The 12,616-nt window shown below is 34.8% G+C and overlaps 1 protein-coding gene and 1 long non-coding RNA gene across 3 annotated transcripts; both read right to left on the bottom strand.

Annotated features, from left to right (window-relative positions):
* Positions 1 to 4,585: 4,585 nt before the first annotated feature.
* LOC112009955 (putative E3 ubiquitin-protein ligase RF298) lies at positions 4,586 to 12,338 on the bottom strand. 2 transcript variants are annotated; one of them, XM_024042309.2, is made up of 4 exons: positions 12,198 to 12,333; positions 11,856 to 11,896; positions 9,426 to 11,579; positions 4,586 to 5,284 (listed from the first exon to the last, which is right to left on the bottom strand). In XM_024042309.2, exons 3-4 carry the CDS (start codon positions 11,571 to 11,573, stop codon positions 4,742 to 4,744), a joined length of 2,691 nt encoding a protein of 896 aa, XP_023898077.1. In that variant the 5' UTR covers positions 11,574 to 11,579; positions 11,856 to 11,896; positions 12,198 to 12,333; the 3' UTR covers positions 4,586 to 4,741. The 2 variants fall into 2 exon arrangements, with proteins under 2 accessions (XP_023898077.1, XP_065631558.1); XM_065775486.1 differs by lacking the exon at positions 4,586 to 5,284 and adding an exon at positions 5,422 to 6,635 and having other exon boundaries at positions 12,198 to 12,338.
* LOC136068384 (uncharacterized) lies at positions 7,728 to 9,419 on the bottom strand. Its single transcript, XR_010629744.1, has 2 exons — positions 8,676 to 9,419; positions 7,728 to 8,535 (listed from the first exon to the last, which is right to left on the bottom strand). It is a non-coding gene; the product is annotated as an uncharacterized LOC136068384 (long non-coding RNA).
* Positions 12,339 to 12,616: the final 278 nt, after the last annotated feature.

Below are 12,616 nucleotides of genomic sequence, written 5' to 3'. Positions count from 1 at the left end.
AGAGAGAGAGAGAGAGAGAGAGAGAGAGAGGACCTTCGCAAGAATTGGATGCTGACGTGGCGGAGGTAGCTCCAGCACCATTCGCCGACATCTTCATTGTCTTTCTCCGCCCAACTATTTTCCTGCTCCCTTTTTTGGTTTTCAAGAAATGATCGGAAAAAATTATTATCAACGATTCATTTCTAAAAGCTGAAATCAAAAGCTCAGCTGAAAACAAAAAGCATCAGATCTTTTTTAGGTGTGGAATGATTCCTCAGTTTTGATTTCAGGCGAAGGGGGAACGACCTTAAATGTTTTTTTTTTTTTTTTTTAAATTAAATTAAATTTAATTTTTTACAAATTTTTTTTTAATTTTAATTCCAAAATAAAAAAAAAAAGATGAAAAACGGCGTTGTTTCAATGACATTAACGGTAGCCCATAACTAGGGTTTAACGGAATCCCGCATTGACAAAAATTGAAAGTTAAAGGATTGAATTGAAGAAACTGAAAGTTAGAAGACTGAATGAAAAAGAGTGAAAGTTAGAGGGTTAGTTTTGCATTTTTGCCTAAATTTTATATAAAAAATGATTTTACCGTGTAAGTGTGAGAACTATTAGACTAAGTTCTAACTATATATATTTTGTTTATTACTATATAGATGTATGCGATTCAACACTTATAGATATATTTTTCTCCAAAACATAGATCCACGTCTCTTTCTTCCACACAATTGACACTAAGTGAAAAAGTATATAAAGATACTATGCAATAGATCATAATCAATAAATCATATATCATAAAGTGGAAATATAAAATAAAATAAAATGCAAAAAGAAATCTTTATTTCATCATATGAACAAATCCCACAATATAACTCTTTAAATTCATAAACCACATGATTACTTAGATTTTATGGTAAAATAAGATCTGTAAGGACACAATTTGCGGCCCAAGCCCAAAGATGAATGGGGTGATGGCCTAGTGAGCTCAATACAATAAATTTGTAGAGAGTGGTTAAAGAGCTAGGCCCTAATGAATTTAATAACGGCTAGTATGAATTTAGAAGGTTATCAAGCAAGAACAGGACACATAGGACTGGATAAATTCACTGTCCGAGGAGATAATTCTGAGTATAAATCAATATAACTGTTTACAAGTATAACTTTGATTGCTACAGTATTTCTTCTTTTTTCTTTCCAATCCCCATCTTGTGAAATGTCTCTCACATTATATAGTTCCTCTTAAGCCATCCTAATCCTACACTTGCTAATCATCTAAACCTTCACTTGAGTGCATGTTTCATTAGATACCCTCTTTGGCTTTCTGTGAATTTTGGTAGCTGAGACTGCACTGTTCAGGGGTCTTCTCCACATAATTGCGGTCAGAAAAGTAGTTGCAATGCATTTAATGTGGTGGTAGCAACTTTCCTTTTAGATATTTCTGAGTTTTTATCACTCCTATACATGCATGAAGCTCATCCTTATCGTGGAAACCTCTTGATAGGTCACCTAGGTTGCTGGAATATAGATTTGAACTGTATTCATCGTGTCCGAGGAGGAGTTACTCCCCGGACCGTTCTCCATCCATTCCTTCTTTACGAGACTTTCAATTTAGAACATTTCAAGGTTATTTATCCCTCCTCAGACATTCTCACGTCGTCAAACAAGGCCCAATGCCCAATATACAATTTTGGGCCTTTATCCCTACAAGATCAATCCATCGATCGTGACATTGCAGTACAATCTGGATATAATTATATAAAAATCACGTTTTGTTGATCATATTTCATAAACCAAAAGTACTATCTACACATCTAATAAAATCTTTAAAGAGTAACACATGAGAATTCTTAATTTGAACAATCGATTATATATATGTGTGTGTGTGTATGTATATGGTGGTAGAGGGGGAATGGTGGGTTTTGAACCACAAATAGGGGACACCATAAAGATTGTTTTGATGGGCACCATAAAGAATGTTGCTAGGTTGTCACTTGAACCCCCAAAAATTAATTTAAAATTTTTTTTTTTTTAGAGAGTTTCAGCTTATAGCATCCGCTCCTGATAATAGCTCTTTATTATCAGATCAAGACACCAATCAATTTTGGCATAGACGTAAGGATAAAAGGAATTCCAAGAAAGAATTACTCAAATTCCTAAAGTATCTATACATAAAAACATCAATAGCATAATGATGCTCTAGAGTAAAAGCTTACCAAGAAAGTTCAAATTAGCTAAAAATTTAATGGTGGTGATTCTTATTATTTGTAATAGAATGAACAAAATAAAAATCACAAACAGATTTGAGAAAAGATGCATAAGATTTTTAAAAGAAATTTTACCAAACACATGGGATGCAACAATAACAAAATTACTGCACTGAAAGCTTTTTGACACTTTACAAATAAGTACAAAAAAATGTTCATTATCGATATGTTTCATATCAATGTTAGGAATTTCCACAACAATAATAGGCCAAATAAAATTGCATTAACAATTCTAAGTCTCAATTAAAAATAGCAAAAGTCAATATCATTGAAAAATTTGGAGAGGAAAACAACAAAATCACTTTAACAAATGCAAGAATACTAAAAAGAAAGGAAAACGAAAAAGAGAGAGAGAGATCATTTTTTATTGTGCGTTTTGTTTACCTCAATGGTCTTCTTATTGTTGCCTTAACTTTGAATGTTTATAACAAAAATAATTGATGTCTTCTCAAAATGATGAAAACTAAAGCTTGATTGAAAGATATGGAGAACAATTAGTATTGTGCTCATTTTTTTGTTGTAGATGAGGGTGATTGTATCTAGAATGTGCATTGGTATATATAATATTGTAAAACTTAAATAAATAATCAATGTATGAGTGAGAGAGAGATAAGGTTGTGACAAACCGAAATTTTGGAAGAGAAAATACTATAATGGTAGATAAATGAAGAGACACTTAATGCTTGATGTCTTCTCAAAATGTTGAAAACTAAAACTTGATTGAAAAATATGGTAAACAATTAGTATTGTGCTAAATTTGAGAGTAACTTTATACTTTTTCTCTGTTTTTGACAATAGATTCTCTAACAAAGTCAAATAAGATAATGTCTATGTCAAATCTAATAGTAGGTTTAGCTATGTTATATGATAATCAATATCTTTCATTTTTTAAAATTTTTAATTTTGGACATTTAGTGATGGATGAACAAAAATCCACTGAACTTCCTAGATTTCAAACTAATTAATGTGATAGGTCAGAGACACTCTAAAGGTTTTTATTTATTTATTTATTTTTATTTATTGAAAAAGCCCCAAAGTAAGATTCAAAGAAAAAAAAAAAGTATTGAGATTTAGAGTGTATGCTGTTGTTCATGGCTTAGTAAGGGTATTTATATGGTTTTGAGTGGGGGTTGGTGACTAACTCTCTCTCTCTCTCTCTCTCTCTCTCTCTCTGAAAGAATCGATGGACCTTGGATCAGATAGTATTTAGTTTGTTTTGTATGGACTATTTAAACTAAAAACAGTCTATTCATAAATTTTTTTTTCTCTTATTTGATTTTCTCGGGAAACAAATGGGAAACTAGTAATACAGAGAGTTAATTAATAAATGATGAGTGCAAGGGTTTTTTTTTTTGTGAATTTTAATTTTGTTGGGTAGGTGCTGACTAATGGGATTTGGGCATGGAGTTTCCTCGGTTTTATTTTAGGGGAAGGGCAACGACAACTTAAATGTTTTCTTTTCTTTTTTCTTTGTTTTATAGATTTTTCTTTTTTATTTTAATTACGAAATTTTTTTTTTTTTTTTAAAAGGGAAAAACAACATCGTATTAGTAACATTAACAATAGCCCATAATTGGAGTTTAACGGAATCCTGCATTGACAAAAATTAAAAGTTAGAGGACTGAATTGACAAAACTGAAAGTTAGAGGACTGAAATGAAAAAGAGTGAAAATTAGAAGGTCAACTTTGCATTTTTGCCTGAAATTTATTATATTGTATTTTCATACATATTTCACTATATATATAATACGCAACTACAAAAAATATTTAATTTGTTAGTTGTTACACCACAAAAAACTTCTAATATAAAACATAATTTCAAATAACACATATTGACTTCTAAAAATATATAATCTAATATATTAATTCAATAATTATCCAATAAAACATATTTATATCAAATTTTGCACGCATTATGCGGATTTGCAACTAGTTTATATAATCAACAAGGCTTCTAAACTTTTTTTTTTTTTTTTGAGAAACAGGTTTCAAAACTTTTAAACTAGTAAGAAAAATTTAAAAGAGAGAGAGTTGTAGGATATACAAATGCAAGTACCAATTACAAATATGAAACTCCAAAGACGCATGACATTATTTAGTACTTAGCAACTCCTCTACTTACAAGGGCCAAATCGAATTCAAATATTTGTCTAGGCGCGCAGCTTGAGCTCAACTACCTCAATTATGTACAGTAAGTACTAATATATGCAATTAAATGTGTATATAGAAATGCCAGCTTCCATCTTCTGCATTCTTCTTAAGTAATTGTTAATATCCACAGTGAGAGCCAATTGTTAACATACTTTTATAGAGATTAAGAAAAAATTATAAGACAAAACTGGAAGAAGGTGGGAAAGCATACTATTATCAACCTTGCAAAAATAAGGCAATTTGAGTTTTTCAACTATAAAAGGGGCCAATCAAATGCATTATTCATTTCGAAGGAGTCCCGCAATCATTATTCAGAACACTCAACTCAACCACCCTGAAAACAATTAAGAACGAGCATAACGAACAGAGATTCGCCGCTGTATGGGGCTCCTACAAGAAGGGCAATCCTTCATGCCCTGTTTCTCATGGAGCTCATTGCATGTTGTACAGACCACCTGGTGAGCACATGGGAGAAAAACCACAGACATCTCCTCTGAAAGGCACATCACACACTCCCGTTCCCGTTTCACACCACCTGACTCAGAGTAGTCCTGAAAATCTCTCACCACATCTGAGATATAAGGGGCCCAGGAATTCTGGTGATCTAGGCCATTTCTGATGTCTGTAAGTCTGCTGGCATAGCTTCCATCAATGCCCCTCTTGAGTGCAGCAATTTTTGAAGAATCAGTCTTCAGTCTCAATTGGGAGATTTCTTTTTCAAGCTTCTCAATGTCATCTTTGTATTTCTGCAGATTTTTTTCTGCTTTGGATTTAATCATATCCTCTTTTGATTTTGTTGAAGCCTCAATTTGTTCTCTTTCTTTTCTTATGGAATTGGCCTGCACAAGTAGTTCTTCCTTCCTTTTTTCCTCCTGTTTCCATTTAGCCTGTGATATTTTTTATATCAATGAGAAAGGGCCTAGTGGTAAAACTCATAATCACAAGAAGCACCAAGAGGAACTAGGACTGACATCTTTGTGGAACCACTAAGCAGAATACTTTCAAAGCATTAACAGAAGGGCACTTTAGAACTGCCCTATTAACATGCTTCTTCCGACAGCTACTACAATACACTTCATGTATTTCTTTAAAAGCTTTACTTCAGGAATAAGTTTTGGTCCGCCCAAAAAATGAAATGGAGGAAATATCGGGAGTTTGGAAATGCATAAAAATGTGCACGTTTACAGGCTTACAACATGCATGTGCCTACTACTTAAGGTACAGATAAGCCCTAAAAGAAAGTTGAATAAAATATATTTAAGTTCAAGACACCGATCAAAATGTTAAGATAACAAGTAAAGAGAACGTGTGAACATAAGCTTTTTAGAAGATCAATAAGATTTTGACATCCATACAAACAAATAATAATTTTTTAGCAAAAATACAAATTACACCCTTTAAGTTTGGTCAGTTGTCATTTTGGTCTTGCAAGTTTTATTTTTGACATTTTGGTCCTATAAGTTTACATTTGTTGTCACCGTTAGTTGTTTCGTCCATCCATAACTTCTGTTAACTACTCCATTAAAAAATAATTTTTAATACTAAAAAATTATAAAACTTATTTTTTCAAAAAGTAAAAAAAATACAACTTACATCCTTCAAGTTTGGTCAATTGTCATTTTAGTCCTATAGATTTAATTTTTGTCATGTAAGTTCACATTTGCTGTCATCATTAGCTCTTCTTAATGATAATTTTTTTAATGGAAAGGAGGACGAAATAACAATGACAACAAATGTAAAACTCACAAACCAAAATGACAAAAATGAAACTTATAGACCAAAATGACAATCGACCAAACTAAGGGTGTAATTTATATTTTTGCTTTTTTTTTTTTTTGATAAGTAATAAAAAATTTATTCAAACATTAAAAAAGAGAGTCACCCAAGTATACACAACATATACAGCAGGGGATCAATACAATTAGGAACACAAATTACAAGCATCCATCAAATCATAATTCGAAGAGATAAAATGGTTTTCTATGATAGACATCCAATATAATAGCGTTTTAAAAAATAAAAGTTTTAGATCGATTACTGTCCTTTCAGAATCCTCAAAACACCAGTTGTTTCGCTCCAGCCAAATGCACCACATCAAACAAGGAGGGACAGCCATCCAGGAAATGTTGTTGCGATGACGACCAAACTTCCCTTGCCAACATGCTAGAAGGTCAACCACAGACTTCGGCATTACCCAATAGAGACCAAACAATGTGAACACCATAGACCAAAGCTGGACTGCAATAGGACAATGCAACAAAAGATGATCCACTGATTCCCTGCTGCATTTACACAGGTAACAGCAATCTAGAATCCATAATTTTCTCATGCATAAGTTATCGATTATCAAAATTTTCCCCAAAGCAGCTGTCCAAGCAAAGAACACTTCTTTGGAGGGAACCTTTGGCTTCCAAATGCAAGGACTGATCACAAACACCTATCAATGCCCAATAAGAGCTACTCACCTCAAAACCCCTACTCTTAGCAGGTATCCAGCAGAACTTATCCTCACCAGTACCCCTCAAAGAGACATCATATATAATATCAATAAACGTAGACAAGGATTCCAATTCTCAATCTTGAACCGCATGCAAAAACTCCATATCCCAATAAAGCACCCCATTGGGTAACTTCATGAGATCAACCACATAAGCCTCCTTATCCCTACTAATGTTGAATAACTCTAGGAAACTCAATTTGAGAGAACTATCCCCACACCAAACACCATGCCAAAATTTTACTCTTGATCCATCTCCAATATCAAACAGAACAAAACGAGAAAAGTTAGTCCATCCACTACTAATAGACTTCCATAAACTTACCGCATAAGGACCTGAGACGGACTTAGAGCACCAACCTCCCCACTCACTTCCATAGTTAACCCCTATTACCCTTCTCCAAAAAGCATCTCTCTCATACCCTAATCTTCATAACCATATTCCCAACAAAGCTTCATTAAAGCGTCTCAAATTTCTGATCCCTAACCCCCCAGACTGAATAGGAGAGTATACCGAGCATACCGTAGACCAATTCACTAGATGAGTTTTCGAATCATCTCCCATACCACTCCAAAGAAAATTTTGTTGTAGTTGCTCTAAACGATTTGCAATATCCACCGGAGTAGGGAATAGAGAAAGAAAATAAGATGGCAAGTTAGATAAAATACTTTTTATTAAAGTAACTTTACGTGCCTTAGAGAGATACAATTGTTTCCAACCTACTAATTTCCTTTCCACCTTCTCAATAATTGGATTCCAGATTGATATATCTTTAAATTTTAAATTTGCACCCAAAGGAAGACCTAAATACTTCAAAGGAAAGGAACGCTGCTTGCACCCCAAAATACCAACTAGTAGATCAATATCTGGAACCACACCCACAGGGACTAATTCAGATTTCCCCATATTTATTTTTAATCTTGACACAATCTCAAACCATAGTAGAATCAAATGCAGAAATACAATCTGGTCAAGATCAGCATCACACATAATCATTGTATCATCTGCAAAAAAGGTGGGTCACCTGTAAATGATTACATGTGGAGGTACCCACACTGAAACCAGATATACAACCATCTCTCGAAGCCTTATCCAAAATTCTGCTAACCGCCTCCATGACTAAAACAAACAACAAAGAGGATAACGGATCACCCTCCCATAGACCTCTAGATTTCTCAAAGAAACCACAAGAGGCTCCAGTAATTAAAACCGAAAATATAACTGTAGATAAACAGGAAAAAAATCCTTTCTCCATTTTTCAGGAAAACCACAGCACTTCAGCATATAGATGAGAAATCCCCAATTCACAAGATCATACACCTTCTCCACATCCAATTTGCATAACACCCCAGGCACTCCTAATTTCAACCTACCATCCAGGCACTCATTTGCAATAAGAATTGAATCTAGAATCTGCCTATTCTTGACAAAGCCATTCTGAGATTCTAAAATTATGTCCCCAATAACCTCTTTCAACCTATTAGCCAACACTTTAGCAATAATTCTGTAAACTCCCCTATCAAACTAATAGGGCGGAAATCTTTCACTTCGCGTCTGATTTTTTTTGGGATTAAAGAAATGAAGGTAGCATTTAGGCTCTTTTCAAACTGACCTCACATACACATCAGTGTGTCTCAAACCTAGAAAAAAATAATTATGAAAATTACACTCACTCATGGTATAAAATTGATGCTTGAATTTGCCCTAAAGGAGTAACCTAAATTCTCTTGACCAGAAGGAAGCCTAAGGCAGGCCTTAAAGGAGTAAAGGAGTAACCTACCATGTCTACACTTCTTCTCATTTGTTTGACGTCTTTATAAGCACATGCATGTACCCTACGTACAATGCATGCATGAGTGCACGAAGGAATACGCCAAGCAGTGTCATTTGCACCTCGACAAACTGTGAAAGGAGCATTAACTGCAAAGAGTTTTAAGTCCAACTTTTTAAACTCCTATGCCAGATGTCATCCTAATTGGATGTTTGTGACCACATCATCTATAAATTTTTTTTCCTTATGAAAGTGGCAACCACTGTTGATTATCTAACAGATGCTAACTTCCAATCAGGTCAATAAATTGGCAATGACAAACCTTAATAAAAAAAAAATTATAAAAAGGAAAAAAAAAGAGTGAACTGTCAATGAGAAACCTGTTATTGGTTGGCCTCATGTGGGGGTCCATTATTAAAAAAAAAAGGGGAAGGGGAGGTGGGGGCGAGGAATTATATTTGAACTTTTACAATGTTAAAATAATGGTTAAATAATTATACTCATTATTTCCCAACCGTTTAAGTTTTTGGCACAAATGGTAGTTTATCATGGTATCAAATCAAGTGGCCAAAATTCACCTTGTTTCCACTCTATCTCCCATTTATAAAGTTAAAAATCCCACATACTATGCCCCAGTTGTGAAGGGAGAATCCAGGCCCACTCATGAGGAAGTGTTCAATTAATGGTTAAATGATTAAATTTACTATTTCATAACACCTTAAGATTTTGGGATAAGTGGTAGTTTATCATAGAACATACCTCAAGTTGCTCTTCAAGGCATTTGTCTTGCTCTAATTCCTGTAGCAGCTGTGTTACTTTGCGTTTTTCTGTACTAAGTTCTTCCTGGAACAAGGTTTTTTGCTTCTCCCATGACTGAAATTTCATCAGCGTCTTCTTCTCTCTCTTGGAAACCTCCTCACAGCTTGCAGCTGACTCTGCAGCACGTAATTTAGCAGCTTCCATCTCCTGCCTCAGTTGAGCATTCTCCACCTCAAGCCTTCGGACAGCAGAATTAGCTCGCTCAACCTGCCCACTAGCCTTGCACAAAGCATTCTCCATCTCAGATAGCTTCTTCATAGTGTTTTCTTCCAAAGTCTGCTTCTCTTTCTTGAGCCGTTCAACTTCTTCTTTTTCTTGTCTCAGAGTTTTAAGTTCAGCCTTTTCCTTACTCAGCCTTCGAGCAGCCTGCATAACCTTCTGATTTGCCCACTCTGTCCACTCCTGGAGCTGATTTTGCAGGTCCCGAACCCTTGGAACCAGCTTCAAAATTAACTCATCCTTCTTGTCCCGGGGGACCCACTGCCCCAGAGATTTATCATATGGTATGCCAGCAAAACTACAATTAGATGGCTCAGCATTACAGCTTGAGGGCACCAAAGCAGAGTTGCTCTTAGTAGGAAGTGAAAGAGAAAGTTCAGTATCGGCAGCTGATAATGAAGGTGGTGTACTAGGTGCAGGTAATGCAGGTGGAGAATTAACTGCAGCTACTGTTGTTGAAGTGTTGGTCTTAGACAATGCTGAAATGGTATTAATACTTTCCAGGTTTGAAGCTGCAGAGGAAGGGAGTCCAGAGTTGACTGAAAGACTATGATTCCCATTGACTTGAGGCATATCAACTACCACTGGTTTATTTATCTTTAAGGAAGCACTTTTGAGATTAACTGCAGCGGATTCTGATACAGATTTCAATTTTTTATCCAAGATTAAACCACCAAAAGCACTAAGCTTTCCTCCTCTTGAAGACCCTTTAGATCCATATGTCCGGTAATGTTTCTCCACATGAAGTGATTTTTGTCGGAGTATGTATTCTCTCTTAGTAGTACCAGATTGGACCTTTCTACTTCCCCCAAACTTTTCTTCCACTGCAGGAGATTGAGACGTTCCTGCAACATTAAAGGATTTATCAATAGTATCAGATGTTGTAGTCGTGCCCTCTTTCTCTGATACTAGTCCATTGAGAACAAGGGAATTCTTTGGTTTCATTATGTTGGGAACTCCTGCCATGGTGGGTGCTTCGGATTGAGTACTATGAGAACAATTAAACTGTTTAGAAGGACTTGGAAGATTCAATTCCAAGCTTTTGATATCTGTTTTAGATTGAATTTGGGTGGAATTATAGGAGCTCCCACTTGAGGTCCCATCACCCACAAAACTACTCAAGGGATCTCCATCCATTGCACAAGCATGTGAAACATTCATATCACAAATCAACAAGCACCACATTGCATCCCCTGTGCTGAAGAAAGGCCTAACCTCTCGAAGAACACAAACCAATTCTGCCAATACATACTTCCCCAGCTGCTGTAAATCCTCAAAATAGTGCTCCCTTGAAGGATCAATTTCTTGGCCACTTCTAAGAAATGCTAAAGCATTATCCACTATATTTGACACTGTGTCTTTACACCCATAACAAAGGCCAGACCTTAAGACAGCCTTTGTAGCAACTTCTTCAGTGTAACCAAAAGCAATGATTTTTTTTATTGCACTCTTGAAAATGGCGTCTAAATTGCTTAAAACAAGTTCTTCAAGCTCAGCTTCCGTAAGATCACTCCAATCAGCGTCTTGGAATTCATCTGCCTCTAATTCTTCTCTAGGCCGGCTAGGCCCAACTTCAGTTGCACCTGCAGCACTAGAAAATCCAAGATCAAGTTTCAACCCATCAGAATGATTTTGGTTAACACAACACAGATCACAGGCACTCAATTGTCCATGACCTGGGGCAATGTCAAATTTCTCCGCTGAAAATTCATAACTTGGGCATTCATTTTGAGGTGACAAGATAATCTTATTTGGGTCACCACTTAAAGGCGGATCAGCCCGAAATTTCCTCTTATTTCTACTCCCCTTTTCTTGTATAGAAACTGAAGAAGACACCTGACAATTAGCTTTAGCAACCATTGATGCCATTCTCAGCTGCACAAAATAATATCTTTCAATACATTGATCAAGCCTATCTATCATCATCTATCTATCAATCCTCAATGAGTCAATGCAACACTAAAACACTGATTAACCAACACTATCAAACCCATTGAAAAAAAATAATAAAACATTAAAATTAACATTGGTATCAGAGATTCATAATCCCAAGTCATAAGATCAGCTTCTCATTATCTCATAACAGAAATACAAAAAATTTACAACTAAAACAGATTGACCATTGCATGCAGCAAGTACTAGAAAACATACCTATGAATCCCAGTATCAAGAAAAAAACGATAATCAAGATTCTGCAACCAAAAAAAAAAAAAATCCAAAATTAGTTCTTCCCAGAAACCAAAAAATATTCAATCATCAATGCATTTACAGATATACACAGTTGCCAAAAAATATCAAAATTCAAAGAATCCACACGAATTTCTATACAAATCTAAATTCTGAAACCAGGCCATAGATCAATAAAGCATCAAATAAAGTTCCCAAAATCCATATATATTTGTAGCCACACTGTCAAATATTATTGGAAGATCCCCAACAGCAGTTCGAGAATTTTGAGGTTTTATAATCAGAACATCGACGATCGATACGTACCAGATTGGAGCTAATGTTCAACAAATCGAAGTTACGAACAACCTTAGAACATCGGATTGTCAAAAGGGAAAATTTATTTGCTATTTTTTTTTTTCCTTTATTTTCTTTTTATGTTATGCTCTTAATAAAGAATTGAACTTTCTCTTCACTCTATCTTATATTTTTTGGGTTAAGAGATTTTTTTTTTTTTTTTTTTTTTTTTAAAATCAAGTAACCATGGTTATCCAAATATGCCTCCCAAAGATAACCATGGTTGATTAAAATTAGACATCTACCTCGCAAAAAAAAAAAAAAAATTTTTTTTTTTTTGGGGATAAATAATTTCTCGTTTCTAAAAAAAAAGTGATAATTTTTTTATATTTTTTAGTTCATTCTTGTGCCACCTACCCTCAAATAATTTTTTTCCAAATTGAATGATG

This window comes from Quercus suber, unplaced genomic scaffold (genome assembly GCF_002906115.3).
Source record: "Quercus suber isolate HL8 unplaced genomic scaffold, Cork oak 2.0 scaffold_112, whole genome shotgun sequence".
In the NCBI taxonomy this organism is placed as follows: domain Eukaryota; kingdom Viridiplantae; phylum Streptophyta; class Magnoliopsida; order Fagales; family Fagaceae; genus Quercus; species Quercus suber.
Note: the sequence above shows the minus strand (reverse complement) of the source record. Positions and strands in the feature narration are given on the sequence as shown.

Coding starts and splice junctions, on each gene's coding strand:
- LOC112009955 (XM_024042309.2), bottom strand. CDS start 11,573: ATGGCATCAATGGTTGCTAAAGCTAATTGTCAGGTGTCTTCTTCAGTT. Junction 5,285..9,425: donor GCCTTGAAGAGCAACTTGAG/GTATGTTCTATG, acceptor AAAATATCACAG/GCTAAATGGAAACAGGAGGA.